Genomic DNA, 19,325 nt, shown 5'->3' on the forward strand with positions numbered 1-19,325 from the left:
CTTTCTGGGAGACAGTTGCATCATGCATTTTATGGAGCAGAGGCTCCTAGAGTTTGCACTGGTGAGAGCTCACATTATGATTTATGCCTGCAGGGACAGCTAGCAGAAGCAGCGTATCCAAAGTATCCTAGCCGCAGGGAACGCCTGGACTCTTTTCAGTTTGCAAGCCAAAAAGACACAAATCCAATGTCTTATGACTCAAAGCAGGAGATAAACATTTACCAGTTGGACTATCAGGATTGTAAATGACCACTCCTCATCCTGTGCCTTTTCAGCCAGTTCAAAAACAACATTATGCATGTGACCATGACAGGCAAGAATGTTCTATCAACTTTTATTATTATAAATACCGTGGTAGAACAGAAAGGATAATAACACACATCCTCTCCTTTCTGCTACTATTTTGCATCTTCTTTCTTGGCTCCTGCTTCAATTTTCAGTGTTTCTGGAGCAGCACGATAGGCAGGAAACGTCTCCCAAGGACTATTCAGATCAAACTTCCGAAATTCCTGAGATAGCTCCACAGGTTCTGCCACCACTCGCTTCACCTCATCATCATATCGTACCTGTAGTGGTGCAAAGGACAAAGGCCAGTTGTTATCACACAGTTCCCAGCATGAGCAGCTCTACCATTAGCTGTACACAGTACTGACATGCTCCCAGACCACCCTCCAGAACAGGCTCTCCCAATTCTTGTGCCATAGATAGGCCACAGGCCTCTGCCACAGATTCAATCCTCCCCATTATTGAAAAAGAATCCTCCGGACACCACCAAGGCCTTTGAATGCGCCGGAAAACCTTCACCATGTACCCCAGGCGTCCTGGCTAGAGACAGAGTCCACGGGAAATAACATGTTGAGTTTCTCACACAACAAAGTTCTCTCGTGCCACAGGAATAGGCCATAGGTTTTCGGTGGCTCATCTGGGCACCACTCTCATAAATCTTTATACTTCTTTATTGCAGCAATTTCTTTGATTTCAGTTTGGTTTCTTTACGTACAGCTCAGAACATGGGGCAAAAAGACGGCCTGGGTGAAGTGTAAGCTAGTGCCAAACACTTCTGACAGGCCTGATTTGTCCTTTTTGTGCCCACTCAAATCACCAAACCACATCTCTGAAGATGCTGTGTGATTCTCACAGCATTTCCTGCTATTTCTGTTCTCTTAAAACCCTCTGCTGTCCTGCAGCACCTCACTCTTCTCCTGAGACTCAACACAGTCTTAGAGCTGCACCATATACGTGTGCTTCTGCAAGGTGGTCTTTTGAAACTAGGCAGAGAACAAACACACTTATTGCACTTGTGACTAACATACAGAGGAAAGAAATTGGATAAACAGCAAGAGTTAGTTCAACTAAAGAGTTTTATAACCTAGGCACTGGCCTACAAGCACTCCACAGTGGAGTTATAGCTGCATAAAGATCAGGAGTCCTTTAAACCTCCAGAAATCTACAGCTTTTCAGTGGAAAGTTTAATCTTCCAGGTGAGACACTGAAAGCAGAAGAGCTTTCTCTGCTTGACAATTCCCTTATGCTTCTATACAGCAGATGAAATTTGCCCAATGTCTCTGGCCTTAGGCTCCCTTATTACGGACAATACTTTGTGATAACTTCAAACTTCCACGCTAGAGGTATACACAACTCCTCTGGAAAGCAGACGCATGAAACATCCTCAGGGCCTTTCAGGCCAAGGATTATAAAGCAGTCATATCTCTGTATCAACACTCAGATAACAGTATCAGAGATCTGAAATTCTGGACATCGGCATGTCTCCTACCTCCACATAACCAGAGAGTGGAAAGTCCTTCCGGAAAGGGTGGCCCTCAAACCCATAGTCGGTGAGAATTCGTCTCAGGTCAGGGTGGTTGGCAAAGAAAACACCATACATGTCCCAAACCTATATGAAAGGGAGCCCAATAAGTTGAATTAGATACATTATCAGCATCTAAATCTAGCTCCATGCTTCCCCACCTCATCTGGAGGGGGGAAGAAACCAAGAAAATAAAGGGGTCCTCTGGCACAGTGCTGGAAGTAACACTTTTCTTATTTAGAAAGAAGACCCCTTTGTGTATTATGCCAGCAAAGTTTCACTTGCACGTCTGGCTTTGTGCAACGCCTGTGCAAACTGATTCGGGAAATTCTTTCAAAAGAATTCAAGAGAATGTCTAAAACCTTTCTTCTCCTATTCCCAAAGGCAGCCCATGAAACACTTCTCCCTTCTTCCTCAGCGCCCCAGGAATCAGCCTAATCAGGAAAACTGCCTCTCTCCACAGGGACCCTGCTTCCAAGAACTAAGTACACTGGAGCTCACCTCTCTTTCATACCAGTTTGCTGCCTTGTGCACAGACACTGCCGAATCAACAGGAGTCAGCTCATCAGTATATGTCTTCACACGGATCCGACTGTTGAACCGCAAAGACAGGAGATTGTAAACAATCTGAAGCAAAATGGAAAGAAAAGGAAAAAAAAGCATTGGTCTTGTACAGACTTTACAGATCTCTTCACAATATAATACTGGCTGAGCAGAGAGACATGTAGGCTATTTCAAATAACTTTCTTCCAGCAAAATCACATCAGCACTTCAGAGCTGGGCACTAAAAGACACTCTGTAACTGAGGCTCTAATAGCTTATCTCCGTTTTGTCCTTAGAATTGTAACAAAAAGGAAGAGAGATTCAGAAAACATGACTTACAAAGAAGAGCTCAAAAAAACAGGGATACTTATCTTAAAAAAAAAAAAAAAAAAAAAAAAACACTGAACTGATCCGTCACAAAGAAAATAGCTATCGATTACTCAGCACGCAGAAGGAGAAAGATAAGAGGAAATCCACTCAATTTTCAGCAATGAAGTTGGATAGCAGGGAACATTTCAACTATTGTGGTGATGAAATACTGATAAAGTCTGCTTAAGAGCATTATTAGACCCACCAGTAGAAGAAAAAAAACATACAACAAGCAGAGTTAAAAAAAACATGTGTAAGGTATCACATAGCATGTTTGACTGCCTTTATACATGTAGCTGGAAAACGTGAATTAATCAAGTTGTATATGTCTATTACTCTATTATTCTGATTTATGAAAGAAAAATCCCAAATTCAAGAATCTTTGGCTTCTTCAGAGAATGTATGCCTCTGAGATATGAAACACTATTCACCTCTCAGGTATTTTAGCCTAACACTAGTTATGTTATTAATGTAATAGCTAATAACTGTTAGCTGTTATTAGCAAAGCAAAGAGCCATATTTGGGAAAAAAAAAAAGGCAAAAAAACCCAGACATCCTCTGATTAGGTAATTCAGGTAAGGTAAACCTGCCATCCTTTACTTTGTTTCCTGAGCAGCAATTGGTAAGTGATGTAATATCACACAATAGATGCAGGAGGAGAAATAAATCAGCTACTTTTCATCATCCTTGTTACTTGCTGGGAACCAAAAGCCTACCATCATGCTGCTCAGATTTTTCTCTCGCCTGAAAGACAGCCTGCCCAAACTGGGCAAGGAAAGGACATCTCTTCCTCCTAAATCATAACCAACCTCCTACAGCACATGATCCCCAGGTATCTTCTACTGGTTTACACATCTTTTTTAAAGAAAAAGAAAATTGTTAGGGAGAAAACTGGTAGCATTTAAAGAAAAACATGACTGGTTCTGTCAATGACAGCTGACAGGCATAAGTGGAAGAAAGAAGAGTACTAATTCATACCTGGCCAGAAAAAGTGTTTAAAGAAAGAAGAAACTTGCAGTAGAGCACAAAAGGAAAGCCATTCAGGCTACAAACCCATTTAACTAAGCGTGTCAGTGCAGTATCAGTTACGGTACTGCTTCCACAATCAATAGGTTAAACAAAACCCAGCATTTCAGCGTGGATTTGTTTGCCTGTCAGAAAGCAAAGAATGTGGTCAGAGCTGCAACAGCATCCAAAACCATCAGCACTTGTGCGCGTTTCGGCGTCCTGTACCTACAAACAATTCTTACCTCAAAGCGATACTGTCGAGATGGAACATCAACAGCAGTCAAGTCAGCCAAGGATTTGAACTGAGCGTTGGTATGATCTCGAAGAAAGGTCAGAACTGGAATGATCCCTTCTGGATGGATCAAAAGCTCCAGTTCATTGAAACAGGTCACCTAAAGAAAACAGTGGAAGGAGAATTATTACAGACACTAACGTGACTGAGCACTGCATTGAATCCAGCAGGACACTTCAGCCAGGAGTGTACGTGGCACAGCAGACACATACTTGACATCAAGTAAAGAGACTCAACAAGAGCGGTAGCTTTTATCTAGTTCTGACAATCTGTCTTCCCCAAAACAACCTCTCACATCTAACAAAGAAACAGCGCGTTCATTTGTCCTCTCCCAAGAGCAATTCCATGGACAGCACCTACCTGTACTTGCTGGATATACTTGGGCAGAATCTCAGCCACGTACTCCCCAAAAGCACATAGCTGCTTCTGTTCTACTTCATTTTTCAGTCTGACAGTAGCTAAAGAGAACAACAAAGTTCTCAAAGTTACAACAGAGTAAGCTACAGAAAGAAGAGTAGCCACCCGAAGCTCATTTACGGGCCATCTCCAACTAAACGTAACTAAATATAACATATATATAGTGGAATATACAGTGGACTAGAACAGAGATCAGACTATATCAATATATGTGGTAAACAGCACATTCACATCAATGCTAAGCCGTGGGGCCACCAACCATTTTCCCTCCGGGGGGGGGGGGGGGGAAGGAAAACAAGCTTTATTTGTGCACTGCAAATACAGCAGGAGTGAACAGTCCAACAAGACAAAAGAAAATAGCAGGATGAAAAAGAGAGAGAAACGCTGCAACAACCTGAGTTTAGACAACGCTCGCGATACGCAGGCTGGATCTAGAAACAGGCTGTTTTTGCAAACACAACGGTCATGTTTTCCTGTGATGCGCAGGCACCCAGGCAGCTTCCTCACACCCCAAACACCTCGGGACTGCTCTTGGGCAACCTTGTATGTTTGTCTGCTTGTTTTCCTCGCCAGGCCAGACTCGTGACACGGAGGGGCTACCGAGCCGCGACCCCGGAGCAACTGCGGAGAGCGCGGAGCCGGCAGCGCGACCAGAAAGGGCGCAGAGGGGCACGCGGGCGGCTACTTACGGCGCGTCTCGCCCGCGGAGCCCCCCGCCGCCCGGGCCTGCGCCGCCGCCGCCGGGCCGGCGCCACCTGCGGACACACAGACACGCGGCTCAGGCGGCCCCCCGGGGCAGGGGCGGCCGAGCCCGGCGGCGGCGGCAGCTCCCGCCCGCCCGCCCTCACCTCACCTCGGAGCGCGGCCCGCGCCAGCCCCCGCGCCGCCGCCGCCAACATCCCCCCGCGGCACGGACGCGCAAGGGCACACGCCGGAAGCGGAAGGCGGCGCAGCCGGCCGGATGCACCCGGCGCCTTTCCGGGTCGGTGGCCGGAAGTGGCGAGTGTGCCTGGCGGCGCCTGGCGCAGGGTGAGGGGCGCGGGGAGCCGCTCGGGCACCCCGGGGCGGCGGCGGCGGCGGGAGGCTCCGGGGCGGCGGCATGAAGGGAGGCGCCGCAGGTGGGTGCCGTGGGCCCGAGGGGCGGCCCGGCCGGGCCCGGGGGGCGGCGGGGGGGGGGTGGTGTCAGCCCAGCCCGGGCCCGGGCCAGACCCGGCCGCGGCGCCGGGGTGAATCCGGCCGCCGAGGAGGCGGCGCCGCCGCGGCCAAGCCGGGTAACGACGTTTGCAAAATGTCTTCGCTGCTAGGGGTGAGGAGGCGGGAGCCTAAAGGATCCCCCCGGTGAAAGCGCTGCTCTAGAGACTAGTTAACCTTCGGGCGTTTTTAGATTTTGTGCGTCTCTCCGTAGCTTTAAAGTGGCCTTAATGGTAATCCCTGATTTCCCGAGAACTAGCTTTCCTTTTTTTTTTTTTTCCCCCCCCTCCCCTAAGTTGCTGGCAATTCTGTATTTCACTTCTTTGACCCCACTAGCTGTCGTGGCATCTGTGAGCCCCTCAGGAGAAAGCAAAGAAGTAGGTGTGCTGGCTATTAGTTAGGTCATTGCATAATCCCAGGCATACTGCAGCTCACTGTTTCTCTAGCACGAGGAACGTGTGGAGTGTAAACTTTTGTTTCATGGGACGTTTTTAATGTTCCTGTACTTCTCTTTCTTTATAGCGGAGAAATCATGGACGAAAAGGACGGCTTTTTGTTTACAAAGGGGGACGCGAGATCTACGGTAGCCTTTAGCTGCTGTTGGCATTTCTTTCGTGGCTTGGCTTCAGTCCCTTGGAAGTTGTGCAGGCCTCCCTGGGCAGACGGTTCCCCTGTGCTAAGGGGGCAGGTTGTTAGTTCATCCTTATCCTGGTCCTTGGGCAGTCGCTTAGGGGTTTTGCGCTTTGGCTTTTGGGTACCTTGAATGTAAGGATCAAGAGCAGGAACTGAAGTGGGAGCTAATGTGGATGACAGGCTTGTGCTTGCAGAAACATGTTTTGCTGGAAAAATGGTATTGAGATATTCTGCGCTGATGGCAATTTCTTAGTCTCTTACAGCTTAACGTATAGATATTCTATAATAGTTAAAGCCTGGCGGAAAAGTGCATAATTAAGGCAGGCAATCATCAGGGCTGGGAAAGAGCTGTCCAGCCAATTAGGGATGCAGAAGCTACCTCTCGTGAACGGAATTTTAGTAAAAAATTTAGAAGCCCTCCTGTACCACGTGGACCAACGGTAAGAAAGTGCACCCTTGACAAAATAAAGCATGGAAGAGTAACGGTAAATCTGTAGGATAAAATCCTGTCCCTGGGTGATGTTGCATAGAAGTCATGTTCAGTATTAATTGAAGCAATTTGAGCTGTCAGTGACTATGGCTAATGGTTGAGGTTAAAAATAAGTTTTTAATGTGAATGCAGGTAGGCATCTATTTGCTTCTAATGCAGTCAAGATCCATGTTAAAGAAAAGCTCTTTTCTACAGCAGTTCTTCTTTGGGTCATAAGCCTCTTTCTCTACCAACAAACTGTTAGGAGCTCTGCAAATAATCTCTGTTTCCTACTAAGAGGTATCATCTTGCCATTTGAGTTCTCCTTGCCACTTGGGAAACAGTGGCTAACAACATCTAGCATGTTGTTTTGCGTATTGAAGATGTCTGGCACCTTAGCAAACTGCATCTGACCATCAGTTACTTGGTAGGCTTTTCAGTTGGTTAGTTTGAAGGACTGGTGGTGATGTCTGGTAGGCTTTTTATGCCTCTTTTTTTGGTAAAAACAAACTTGCTGTACTTGATACCACTGCAAAAATTCATGATGCTGTTTTTGGATGATAATTGGCTCCTGCTGATGATATGAACTGCTGCCTCTGCTCTTTGTTAGTACAATACTGTAATCCTTCTTTCTTCCATCTAGCACAACTGTACTACTGCGGCAATCTCTTGGCTTTGCCACTTTTCTAGTGTGGTTGCTGGATTTTCCACCTGAATAGCTGTTGCGGCACGTCTTTGCATCAGTGAGATGAGCGGTGAAAAGATGTCTATGTCTTCTAATTCTGCTGGGATGTGATGCGGACTGTACTGGAAGTTTGGTATATTTCATAATTTTAAACATGCCAGCTTCTCATTTGTTTTAGTTGTTTGACGTTCTGAAGCTCAAGCAGAAGTTTCTGGCAGCACTATTTATATTCAGTCTAAAGTACGCTGGCCTCTTACCGATATCCTTGATTTTCCCCTGTACCCTGGACTACTGCATAATCTTGTTAGTGGAGGGAGAAGGTCTTATAACCATTGCGATTTTACAGATTGCTGGAGGTCTGATCTGTGCAGCACCATGGACTCATCAGAAGAGACTGGAGGCTCTTCCACAGAAGAGAACTACTTTGTGAACTACACCTTCACTGATCGTTCCCACTCAGGCCGCGTGGCCCAGGGCATTATGAAACTATGCTTGGAGGATGAGCTGTTTGCTGACGTTACAATATCAGTGGAAGGTAAAGAATTCCAGCTGCACCGTTTGGTCCTCTCGGCTCAGAGTTGCTTCTTTCGTTCCATGTTCACTTCCAACCTGAAGGAGGCCCACAACCGGGTGATTGAGCTGCAGGATGTTAGCGAGAGTGTCTTTCAGCTCCTTGTGGACTACATTTACCATGGGACTGTAAAGCTGAGGGCAGAGGAATTGCAAGAAACCTATGAAGTGGCAGACATGTACCAATTGACTGCCCTTTTTGAAGAATGCTCACGTTTTCTGGCCCGTACGGTGCAGGTTAGGAACTGTCTGCAGGTCATGTGGTTAGCAGATCAACACAGTGACATGGAGCTCTACACAGCTGCCAAACACTGTGCCAAGTCACATTTGTCTCAACTTCAAGACACAGAGGAGTTTCTACACCTACCTCTCCGCCTACTGACAGACATCCTTAAAGGTAAGGAGTTTTTGAGACTAGCCAGAATGTGAACGTGGAAAGAGACTTGAGACTGTAGTATGAGAGTGTGGTAGGGACTGAATAACCAAGACGGATGGAAAGATACAAGCTTTCATAATCACTGTCTGTTCAGAGGCTTAGCTAAGCAAAGCAAAACATTGTCCATAGTTTCATCAGAGAAAACTGTTAACCAACACTGGTCATAAAGCGATTAAGCTATAAAGCAGAGTCCTAGGAAGGAAAGACTTAACAGGAACATAGAGGATGCTGGTAATTCCCAGCAGTTCCTGAGGCAACAGGTAAGCAGCACGCAATCTTGCATGTTTTTGTGAGAACAAGGAATCCACGCTTATAGATGTCTTAAACACAGCTTATTAATCTTCAACAATTTGGTGACTTTTTGTTTACATGGAAAGTGGAGAAAAAAAAAGAAGCCTTATCAAAAAAATTAGTATCTTATGAAAGTCTTTTTTTTTTCATTCTTTATCATTTGACATAGTAATGCATCAACTGAAAACTTCCAAGAAGGCTTGAGTACAAGCTGTATTTCTAGACTTCTGTTAGTGTTATTACCAATTGTATCTAATTGTTAGGATTATTTAGGCTAGACACTCAGGTGACTCAACTAGAGGCATTGTGAAATCTTAAGTAATACAGTATTTACCCTTCTTGTAAAGGTACTAGCCTTCTACAGGAAAGGTTGCAATGAGTCAGTGTTGTGAAGGACCTGTCAACCCGTCAACATCTTAGTCCAATTTCCACCAATCCCTAAAGATTCTGTGCTGCCTTAGTAGCATACAGCCAGGGCTTTAAAACCTGTCCATGATGCTGCAGTACAGTTCCATTTTTTGTGGATTTCTGTATCGTTCTTAGAGAAAGCAAGAGGGTAGAAGAAGTTTATACATTCAGAAATACTGGATATGGGACCCCAAAGCAGTCTCCTTTGTTGTTATAATTAAAAAATAACAAAACCAAAAACCTCTGTAAACAGGTAAATCACTGCACTTTGTGTCACATATGCCGTATTTGCTGTTACACCCGTAAACCTAGGGTGACCGGCTTCTTTGGAATATTGGCAAATCTGTCCTTGAGACTTAAAATAGCCTTTAAAGTTGATGCTTTGCATATGTCAGTCTTTACAGACATTGTAGTGTCATATTTGCTTTGCATCTAAAGAAAGTCACAGTCAAAAACCTATTGAGAGTATGTGCTGGTAGCTCAAAAGAAACCATGATAAAACTAGAGGAATTCTGATAACTATTCCTAGTTTTGTAAACCTAAAAAATTCAAATTTGCAGCTTCATTAAAAATAAAATCCTAAAATAACAGTTGAAAATAAAGCTATAGTAGCCAGTTGCCCTTAACTCTTCGCATTGGTAATACCATGCAATAACCATAGTTTTAAGATGATAACCTCTAGTGTTTGCGGTCTTGAACTAATTGCTTAAGAAAATGTTTTTTCTGTGCATCATCTATTTCCTTATTTAGGTATGGAATAGAACCATTTTTTCTCTTGCAATTCCTGTTTGTTGATTTAGTTAATGGACAATTAAAGAGGGGAAGCTGTTAGTAGCAAGGACTAAAATAAATTTTCATGAAGATATTTATTTATAAAGCTTCCCTTTTGTTGTGCTGTACGACCAATTTCAAAATCAAAGCTTTTCCATTTACCCACTTTGGCCTGGCTACTACATCCAATGAACAGGATACAGAAGTCCCTTTTACTAATAAGCAAGCTCAAAATACTGCCTTTCTTCCCCCTTATTCTTCCTGTATAGAGAAAAGTGTTGAATTTGTCTGATGACTTCAGCATCTTTGAATTTGGGCCTCTTTGAGAGAGCAGATTACAAAAATCAGAGAACCTTCATAGGGAAGTCTCTGAATGAATACATTCAGAGGTGTAATAGCTAAAGTTATGGCAGCTAGCTGTCTTTCAGACTAGAAACAAATACCTAAAAACTTTTGGTAATATACTGATGATGGTGCAATAGCTTATGGTATAACCAAAACTTCCAGTTATATCTGGAAGCAAATGGAAATCTGATGAAGTCTGTTAAGTGTAGAATGTTTCCTGTTGTCACCCTGCTAAGGAAAGCTACAGTAGCTCACCATAGTACGTGAGATTTCCAAATGCTGACAGGATAGCAGCAAGAGCACGTATTCGGTCTTGAGGGTCAACTGTTTGAATAAGTGCATGGGGAAGAAAAATTTTTGCAAATCACCTTTGCTAGATGAACTTGCAGGAGCAGCCAGTGATCCAAGAAATGCAGCTACTGCAATTCTCAAATAAGAGAATCTTTTTGCCTAAATGAGAGAGTATTTTTCATCCTCACCAAGCATGTAAAGTCTCTTTCCTGCCCTCTTTCTCTGTCTGACATAGGTTCCTTTGTTGAAACTCATCTAAAACGTTTACAATCTGGCAGCTCTGTCTTCTGATGTTTAACCAAGCAAATTTGATGTAGATACCTGGTTGGCAGTGCTGATCGTGTCTGCCAAAATCTATAAACTGCTGTCTCTTTTCTGCCACTCTAAAGGTAGGGTTTGTGGCTGGATGGTGGGAAGGAGTTGGAGAAATGGAGGGTCATGGCTGCATATATCTTTAATTTTTGTGTAGATCGGATAAATTCCTTTCTGTCCCTGAACCCGCAGATGGCGTTCCATGTTCTCAGAATCCAACAGTTGCCATAGAAACCTGGATCAACTTCAACAAGGAAGAGCGAGCAGGCTTTTCAGAGACGCTGCGATCAAGTCTCAAGGTACTTAAAGATCTTCTGTTGTGGGGTTGGTGTAGTACTTCTGGTTTTGCACTTCCCAAGGAAAGAGTCTTCTGCTCACAGGTGTGACCTGAAAGTTGCGAAACATGAATTGCCGTTGCAATTCATGGTGCTTGTGTGAGGAGTACTTTCATTGTCATAAACAGAAACCCCACTGACAGCTTCTTCAACTTCACACTGCTGTTACCGGTGATGAGGGTCATGCCACCAGTAACTCATTTCACCAGAGGCCCAGTTACTGAAGAGCCCATTCAGAAATCTTAGAGTTTGGCATTTCCCTTATAATAACTCTACTCCCTCAGTGATGTGACCAGCCTGTAATTAAAATTGCAGGCACTAGGATTCAAATGAAGGATGCTGTTCACTCGGCTAGATCAGAGATGAGGGGTATCTTGAAAAGGCTTTGGGGCTCTGAATCCTGAGTGCTTTAGGGTGGCAGGCGTTGGGAGCAGGTCACACACCACAGGCTCACGGGTGGGTCCTAAAACACTGAAAGATTCAGTCTTAGATATCACTGATGTTTGTGTAAACAGGCCTGAGTTCGGCTGAGACTGACACGCTCCTCCTTTCTCTCAGGTGATTGGAGAAAATGTTCACATCTACCTGATTGGGAAGGAGTCATCACGTACGCATTCGCTTGCTGTCTCTCTGCATTGTGCCGATGATGACTCCATAAGCGTGAGTGGCCAGAACAGCCTGTGTCACCAGATCACTGCAGCCTGCAAGCATGGTAGTGACCTATACGTTGTCGGTGGCTCCATTCCACGACGCATGTGGAAATGCAACAACGCAACTATAGACTGGGAATGGTGTGCCCCTCTGCCCCGTGACCGGCTCCAACATACCCTAGTCTCCGTGCCAAGCAAGGATGCTATATATTCACTGGGGGGGAAAACTCTGCAGGACACTCTCTCTAATGCTGTCATATATTACAGAGTACGAGACAATGTATGGACAGAGACCAGCCAGTTGGAAGTGGCCGTATCGGGGGCTGCAGGTGTAAACCTTAACGGTGTCATTTACCTGCTGGGAGGGGAAGAGAATGACTTGGACTTCTTCACCAAGCCCTCTCGGCTTATTCAGTGCTATGATACCAACACAGAGAAATGCCACGTGAAGCCATATGTGCTACCTTTTGCAGGGCGCATGCATGCTGCTGTACACAAGGATGTGGTGTTTATTGTAGCTGAGGGGGATTCCCTGCTATGCTATAATCCCTTACTGGATAGCTTCACCCGGCTCTGCCTGCCAGATGCCTGGAGCTCAGTACCATCCCTCTGGAAAATTGCCAGCTGCAATGGCAGCATCTACGTCTTTCGAGACCGCTATAAAAAGGGTGATGCAAATACTTTTAAACTTAACCCAGCCACCTCTGTTGTAACAGTCACAAGTGGTATCAAAGTGCTGCTCACTAACCTGCAATTTGTCCTGGCCTAAGAGGGAAAAACAGGCCCAGTGGTAGAAAGGGCAGCAAAGATGTTCTGCAGTGCACCTCAGAGGCACCAAATACTCTCAGCACCAGTTCCAATTACTACGAGCTCACAACATCCAGTAAACAGCCCGTCCTCTATGTCTGCGCAGAGGAAGTACCAGCCATCTGGCTGTGGGCCTATTCTCTTACTTAGCACTATTAAAGTTGAACTGCTACATCTTAGGTTTCAGATGGACTAAACGCTATTACTGTGATCTCTTGATAATAAGCTGCTTGTGTTTGAGGCCAAAGCTGCAGCAAGTGGCTTTTTTAGCCTGGAACTATCAAACCAATAACAAATCCTATAGCATATGGACAACCTCCTTTGTGGCCTGGACGGCTGGTTTTAACTGTCTGGGAGACTGCATTGCTGCCGTTGCCAGTCATGAAGAGTAGATGCGCTGTGCCTGTCCTCCAGGGAAGTCCCCATTTAAACATTCCTGTGTCCCTGTAGCAGCTGGTGGGACTGGCAATTACATTTACAGTGGACAGATGCCAGGGCTGAGCCCAAACCTTGAGTGGGTTGTATGCTTCAGCACTTCTCCTAGAGGAGTGGTAACAAACTGGGAACTTGCTTTCTGCTGTATTGTCACCAAGCATAAAGAGGGAGATGATTCTTAAGAGCATTGGCTTTCCTGTCTGTACAGGGAATCCGAACCTGTAATCAAAACATAGTGTTGGTGAAAGATGGAATTAAGTCCACTTCCTTCTACCCCTCTCTGACACTGTAACCCTTTGGGTAAGAAAGTGAATAAAGTCTCTGCTGAGACACAGTTCTATTTTCCTTTGCTGCAATTACAGAGCATTATGTGGATGGCAGTTTGGCTCTGCACTGATGTTGCGTGTGGGAAAGAACTATTGGGCTTTAAAAGAAATAAGAGACTAGCCATAAGGAGAGACACTTTAATGAAACAGCCCAACCTGCCCTTCAAAGTAGCGCATTGTAAAAACTTGTTTATTGATGGCCAAGAAATACAATACTTAAACCTTCATTATTTCATTAAGATCCAAGGGGTTTTTTTTTTTTAGGAGCTGAGACTCTGAGATCTTTATGGTTCTTACTGATGCTTTGCCGTTGTCCCAGCAATTATGTTCCTGTGAAATGCCTCCAGGACCTGGACCTGTTTGTGCCGAATGAGGATGTGGGGACGGATCTTGGCAATAGCCTCTATTGCTTCCTGAGGGCTCCAGTGATGCAGCTGAAAAGGGAGAAACACTGCATGTGAAAATCCGTTCTATCCCTGCACTGGTTAATGGAGCCTTCACGGAGGATACAGACAACATGAGAGTTCAGTTAGAAAACCTGCTCCTTTTGTCCCTCCCATTTTATTCATCTTCTCTCAGAGGGGCCTGAAAGTCAATGCAAATTCATGAAATGAGTCCCTCAGCTAAAGAAAAACATTTGCTGTTTAGGACTTGCATGTTCTATCTCACTCATGCTTCCATGATGTAAGTAGTTTCCTGTCCTAGTCCCACCAGACTGGAGGAAAAGGTGGGTAAAGAGGTAAAGAGTACTAGTACTACCCCCGCTCTAGCACTTTAGGGCATTACTAAGGGAAGATTTCCCAGGGTGTATTTAAGAACTCCAACAGAAGGATCCCACAGGTGGGATCGTGTTTTCAGGGCTAGCTTGCACAGTTGGATATGTAGAGGAACTCGGGAAAACCAAAGTTACTTCTCATGATCCTGAATTATATTTTGAGGTGCTCACCACTTCAGGTAAATAGGAAAAAAAAAAGGAAGTTTAGCTGCTCAGTGAATCTACCCTCATGTGAGTGACTTGTTATTCCCAACTCAATCTGTTCCTCCCTAAAAAGAATTATGAACAGCAGAATCATTCAAAACCGCATCAGAACATGCTGTATTAGTGGCTCAGTAAATTGAACAGCTTCTTGAAGTCTGAGTCATCTGCCAGAACCAGCAACAGATACTGTGAGAGTGCACGTTTCAAAGCTTCTTCTCAACGGCAATTTCTGTCCCATAACATGAAACATCTTTGCCAGTGTCTGTGCTAATAACTGAGCTGTCAGAGGCAGACTGTACAGATGAATGAAAAGACTACTTACAGTGGAGGCTCCATTGCAACTTCACCACTACCTCACTGCCAGAAGGCATTAACTGGTCAGTAACATAAAGGCAAACGAACAAAGTGTGCAAAGATAAGCTACATTGTCAAAGGAAGTTTAGACTGCTGTTCAGCCAATACAAGTTTCGTTTGTTCCTTTAGCTTGTATTAGTCATCTGCAAAACAGACAGCAACAGATGTAGGGCCTAGCTACCTACCTCTCTTCAAATGGGTCTCCAGTCCAAACTTGGTAAAACCATGGCCTATTTATGCAATTGTACACACTCGGGTTTCTTGAGCAGAATCAAATTGTAGAGGCTGGGCCATCTCTGAGCACTTTACTTGCCCAGAGGGTATAACATAAACCCGATTTAGTACAGAACCCTTCTTACTTGAATTAAATATGCTGCCACCATGGTGGCACTGCGGGAGCGTCCTGCCTTGCAGTGCACATAAACACTGTTACCACGTTCTCGGTGTTTCAGTATGAATTCGACACCCTTGTGGAGGTTTTGCAAGGTGGGAACTCCAGTTAGATCCACAGTGCTGAGACGCAGTTGCTCTACTCCCATTGCCTCCCATTCCTGAAATAAGCATGGTAGATTCAATTAGCCAAGGGTTTTTTTTTTCCCCCCAGAAAGAAAAACACGATCCCTGTGAAGACATTTGGGAAATATAGCAATGTTGTAAGCAGCCTTTGCAATGTTAATCCTTTAAATCAGAAATACAGAAAAAATACAGAAAGCTTTAGTGCTGGTTATCAGCAAGAAGAAGTTAAAGGGAACTGAAGGAAAACTGAGGAGATGTGGTTCAGCTAAAGGAAAGGAGGCGAGGTGGGTTCTCAGCCTGGAAAAAAAAGGCATTCTGGCATTTGCACAACAGCACGTGTACAATTAACGCTCCCCTTCTCCCCACCGCTGTAGCTCTAGTCTTGTTCTTGCATCCTCACGTTTCATCGTCCGGTCACACAGTTTAAGAACTTGGCTTACGTCTGAAGAAGCCAAGTCTCTCTGCTGTTAAGAGGCCGTAACAGTTGCCGCCAGGGATCCCAACGGGGAGCAGCGTGAGGGCAGGCAGCAGCGCTGAATCCTCACCTACCCCAGGGCGAGCAGGAGGGGGAGCGGCGGAGGGCGCTGGGCACCGCCGCACGCCCGGCCCGGCCCGGCCCGGCCCGGCCCGCGGGCAGCCGCCCAACGGCCGCCGCGGCGCTCACCTGCGCGGAGCAGCAGAGCAGGCGGGTCTCGTACTCCTCGTTGAGGGTGAGCACGGCGCGCACGTTCTCCTCCGCCACCAGCTGCGGGCACAAGCACCGTCAGGCGCCGGCTCGGCTCGGCCCGGCCCGGCCCGGCCCGGCCCGGCCCGGCCCGCCGCGGCCCCGCCTTACCCTGCGGCTGCGCCCCCGCAGCGGCAGCGCCCCCAGCAGCACGACGCCGTCGATGCGGTGGAACCAGGGCCGGCCGGACCCGGGCAGCCGCGCCCGCACCGCCGTGTACAGCAGCGTCGGGTAGAAGAGCAGCCGCGCCGCGCCGGCGCCCAGCGCCACCGCCAGCCCCATCGCGGGCCGCGCCGCAGGGGCGGGGGAGCGCCGCGGACGAGCGCACCGCGCGCGAGGCGCCGGGGGAAGCGCGCGCGCGAGCGCGGCCGTAGCGCGGGGCGGCCCCGCCCCGGCGGCGGGGGAGGAGCGCGGCGGCGGCGGCGGCGGCGGCCCGGCCCCTGCCCTCGGGCCCGCCGTGGTCTCTCCCGGAAGCGCCGCCATCTTGCGAAGCCGGCCTGAGGCGGCGCAGGGAGCTGAGCGGGGCGCGGGTGGATCCGCGGGGCAGGTGAGGGCGGCGGCCGCCAGGAGGAGCTCGGCCGGGCCGGGCAGGGCAGGGCAGGGCAGGGACGGCGCGGCGCGGCGCGGCGCGGAGCCGAGCGGAGCCCGCGGGGAGCGCGACCCGCCTAGCGCAGGTAACGGGTCTCCTCCGGCCGCCAGGCCGCCCCGCGCCGGGACCCTGCAGGCGGCCGCCGCGCCGCGCCTCGCTTCGCCGCGCTGCGCTGTGCCGTGCCGTGGGGGGCTCGGGCCCGCGGGAGCCCCGCGCCGCCGCCGCCCGGGGGGAGGCGGCCGCCCAGCCCGGGGCCCGGAACCGGAGGCGGCCGGTTGCCGTCTGGCATCCGGGCGCTGACAGCGCCTCGGGCGCCGCCCGGCCTCGGGCCGCAGGGCGGCGGCGGGGGGCGCTGCAGGTGCGAGCGCGGCCCGCGGCGGGTGCGGGGAGGGCAGGGGAGCGCCGGACCGGGCCGCGGGAGACGGGCAGCCCCCGGGGGCGGCGGCGGCCGGAGCAGCGCGGAGCGGCAGAGGCCGGGGTGATCGCGGGGATGCGGCTGGATGGCGCCGGGTGGCACCCCGCGGGCCTGTCTTTTGGGCAGGGGACACCAGGAAACGCACCTCTGCGGCACTTGGGGTTTGCGAAGGGGTGGAGGCAGGTCTGGGTAGGAGAAGCAAAAGGCAGAGAGCTCGACTTCACCACAGCGTAGGAATTTGCAGTCTCAGGCGTGAGGAGGAGCGGCAAACGCTACTGGGGTGAAGTAGAAAGTAAAATAGCACAATGTAAAGAAAGAAGGGAGACTAAACATAAATTTAACGATAAGTGCATAAAGAAGAAATACGAATTGATAACAGCATGAGTTTTTTTTTTTATAGGAAGATTGCTGAATAGGAAGTTCAGAGGCAGTATTAACTGTGGAACCTTCCCTCCTTTAAATTCCTGAGGAATCGCAGCCCAGACGTTTTCACCTTTAAGGCACAGACAGACATTCTCCTCTGCCAGAAGTTGTCAGGGAGCATTTTTCAAATGTTGCAGCTTTCTTGTGTTGTACTGCTTCAGTGTGGTCAGTGGGTGTGTTTCACCAGGAGCTCACCTGATGCAGAAAAATACTTGGCTGGAATTTGAATCTTGAAATGTGCTTTGCTTCTGGTCTACAAGAGCTAGGACTTTCTGAGTGTCTTGCAAAGTTCATGGTTTGTATGTGTCTCCAGGCTTGACTCTTAGAATTAGTGATTACAATAACTGCCAGATTCTCTCATGGAGTCTTTAGTTGCCTTTCCTATTGCTTTTCTATAGATGAGTTTATCAGATAGCTTTTATTGCACTGGCCTGGCATTGTGTATCCATAATAAACTCACCCTTCCCCTCCCCCTGCCAGCTCTGTTCTGAGGAGTTGAGTATAATGTCAGATATTGTTTAAAAATATTACTTATCTGTTTACCATTGTGATAGGAATCATCCAGGTGGGTACAGCTTGTATCCTGCAACTTAATGTTTCCAGTTGCATCTCTCCTGGTGAAGAGTGCTCTGGGTAGCAGCATGATTCTTATATCTGCCCGGGGACATAGGTGCACGTATATGCACCAGTACAACTATTCCCAAAGTGGGGATTTTAAAATATGATGATGTCAGTGGTTTTGTTTGTTTGTTTTTTTAAAGAAGCTTGCCATTCCCCTTCAGCCTGTGCTAACCTTCGAAATTCTTGCTGATATTTATTCTGGGAAGTTATATGCTGTTTTGTGGAATAGATTTACCTTTTCTGAATGATAACCCTGCGATGGGCATATTTTTCCCTTCCTGTCCAATTTTCTACTGTTATATTGGAGAAAATGCAGTCCCAGATCCTGCCTTCTCAGTTTTGTGCTTGAGCTTATGCATCTGGGTATGCTTTGTAAGTAAAATAATCTAGTAAATGCAGGACTGGGAACTTGTTTATCTTGGGAACTTTACATACCTAAGAAAGGAGGAACATAATGTCTGTAGAAAGAAGTTTTAATATTGTCTTAGTTGAAAAGTAGTTATTACAAAGTCATGAACGCTAAGAACACCAAGATTTGTATGTTAAGTATGTTCTTTTGAAAGTGTATGGCCTACAATAACCAAAGGACCTAACTGTCTTTCAAAATGGGGATATGGTAAAGAATGCCACGGTAGTACCTTGTACTTATTACTGTATCCACATTTTCTTGCTACTTCTTTAAAACTAGATGCAGTGGTCAGATTATCATTACATGGTGGGGGAAGGGGTCTTTAAGTATTGTTTCTTTTTGCTGAGAGTAGGAATTCTGAAGGTACGTGTTGCCTAGCGCTACTCCTCTAAAGGGAAAAGCAAGAAAAGTGACTGTATCGTAGATATGGAGTAATTGTATACCTTATAATAAATCTGTAATTTGCAAGGTCCCTTGCAAGAAGCCTTTACGTAATTTCTGTCTCACCTCATGATTATTCAATTTATCGCTGCATAGCATAAAATTTAAGAGAAATATTTTTTTAATGCTGTGTAATTTTTCTTTTGAAATTACAGGAAACAATACTATGCTCATCAGTAGAAGGTCATAAAAATTAGATGTTTATGTGGTTCTTGAAAATATTTTACAATTGCATTCAGTAAATAAAATATGACCTGTAATCTAGTCTTTAACTGAAATTAGTAAAAAAAAAAAAAAAAAAAAAAAAAAATTTGTTATGAGCAGGTTATTCCTTACCATTTCTTGCACCTTTTTCTGAAATGTGGGCATTGATCATCAGTTACTACATTTATTCTTAATTTCATCTGTCTGTCTTTTGGCTCTTCTATCGCAAATCTTTTCAGAGGGCCTACTCTAAATAAAA

The 19,325-nt window shown here is 46.8% G+C and overlaps 4 protein-coding genes across 36 annotated transcripts in view; 2 read left to right on the top strand and 2 right to left on the bottom strand.

Moving 5' to 3' along the window:
* Positions 1-318: 318 nt before the first annotated feature.
* NDUFS3 (NADH:ubiquinone oxidoreductase core subunit S3) lies at positions 319-5,410 on the bottom strand. 2 transcript variants are annotated; one of them, XM_068945619.1, is made up of 7 exons: positions 5,290-5,358; positions 5,126-5,191; positions 4,380-4,477; positions 3,970-4,119; positions 2,309-2,434; positions 1,775-1,894; positions 319-566 (listed from the first exon to the last, which is right to left on the bottom strand). In XM_068945619.1, the coding sequence occupies exons 1-7, from the start codon at positions 5,333-5,335 to the stop codon at positions 399-401; spliced, it is 774 nt and encodes a 257-aa protein (XP_068801720.1). In that variant the 5' UTR covers positions 5,336-5,358; the 3' UTR covers positions 319-398. The 2 variants fall into 2 exon arrangements, with proteins under 2 accessions (XP_068801720.1, XP_068801721.1); XM_068945620.1 differs by lacking the exon at positions 5,126-5,191 and having other exon boundaries at positions 5,290-5,410.
* On the top strand, positions 5,404-13,399 carry KBTBD4 (kelch repeat and BTB domain containing 4). Of its 4 annotated transcripts, XM_068945616.1 has the most exons (5): positions 5,513-5,554; positions 7,373-7,547; positions 7,761-8,381; positions 11,031-11,137; positions 11,732-13,399. In XM_068945616.1, the coding sequence occupies exons 3-5, from the start codon at positions 7,790-7,792 to the stop codon at positions 12,590-12,592; spliced, it is 1,560 nt and encodes a 519-aa protein (XP_068801717.1). In that variant the 5' UTR covers positions 5,513-5,554; positions 7,373-7,547; positions 7,761-7,789; the 3' UTR covers positions 12,593-13,399. The 4 variants fall into 4 exon arrangements, with proteins under 4 accessions (XP_068801716.1, XP_068801715.1, XP_068801717.1 ...); XM_068945615.1 differs by lacking the exons at positions 5,513-5,554; positions 7,373-7,547 and adding an exon at positions 5,404-5,465; XM_068945614.1 differs by lacking the exon at positions 7,373-7,547 and having other exon boundaries at positions 5,430-5,554.
* A 166-nt stretch (positions 13,400-13,565) lies between these two features.
* Positions 13,566-16,322, bottom strand: PTPMT1 (protein tyrosine phosphatase mitochondrial 1). Its single transcript, XM_068945621.1, has 4 exons — positions 16,076-16,322; positions 15,905-15,985; positions 15,084-15,275; positions 13,566-13,825 (listed from the first exon to the last, which is right to left on the bottom strand). Exons 1-4 carry the CDS (start codon positions 16,244-16,246, stop codon positions 13,685-13,687), a joined length of 585 nt encoding a protein of 194 aa, XP_068801722.1. The 5' UTR covers positions 16,247-16,322; the 3' UTR covers positions 13,566-13,684.
* Positions 16,323-16,360: 38 nt separating this feature from the next.
* Positions 16,361-19,325, top strand: part of CELF1 (CUGBP Elav-like family member 1) — a 65,564-nt gene continuing 62,599 nt past the window's right edge. For 9 of the 29 annotated variants that reach the window (XM_068945629.1, XM_068945636.1, XM_068945639.1 and 6 more), the window contains exon 1: positions 16,439-16,511. The gene's annotated coding sequence lies outside the window, so the exon portion shown is untranslated. Of the gene's footprint in view, positions 16,639-17,368; positions 17,691-19,325 lie in introns of all 29 variants that reach the window. The other 20 variants (XM_068945656.1, XM_068945657.1, XM_068945644.1 and 17 more) reach the window with 17 other exon arrangements.

This window comes from Struthio camelus, chromosome 5 (genome assembly GCF_040807025.1).
Source record: "Struthio camelus isolate bStrCam1 chromosome 5, bStrCam1.hap1, whole genome shotgun sequence".
Lineage (NCBI taxonomy): Eukaryota > Metazoa > Chordata > Aves > Struthioniformes > Struthionidae > Struthio > Struthio camelus.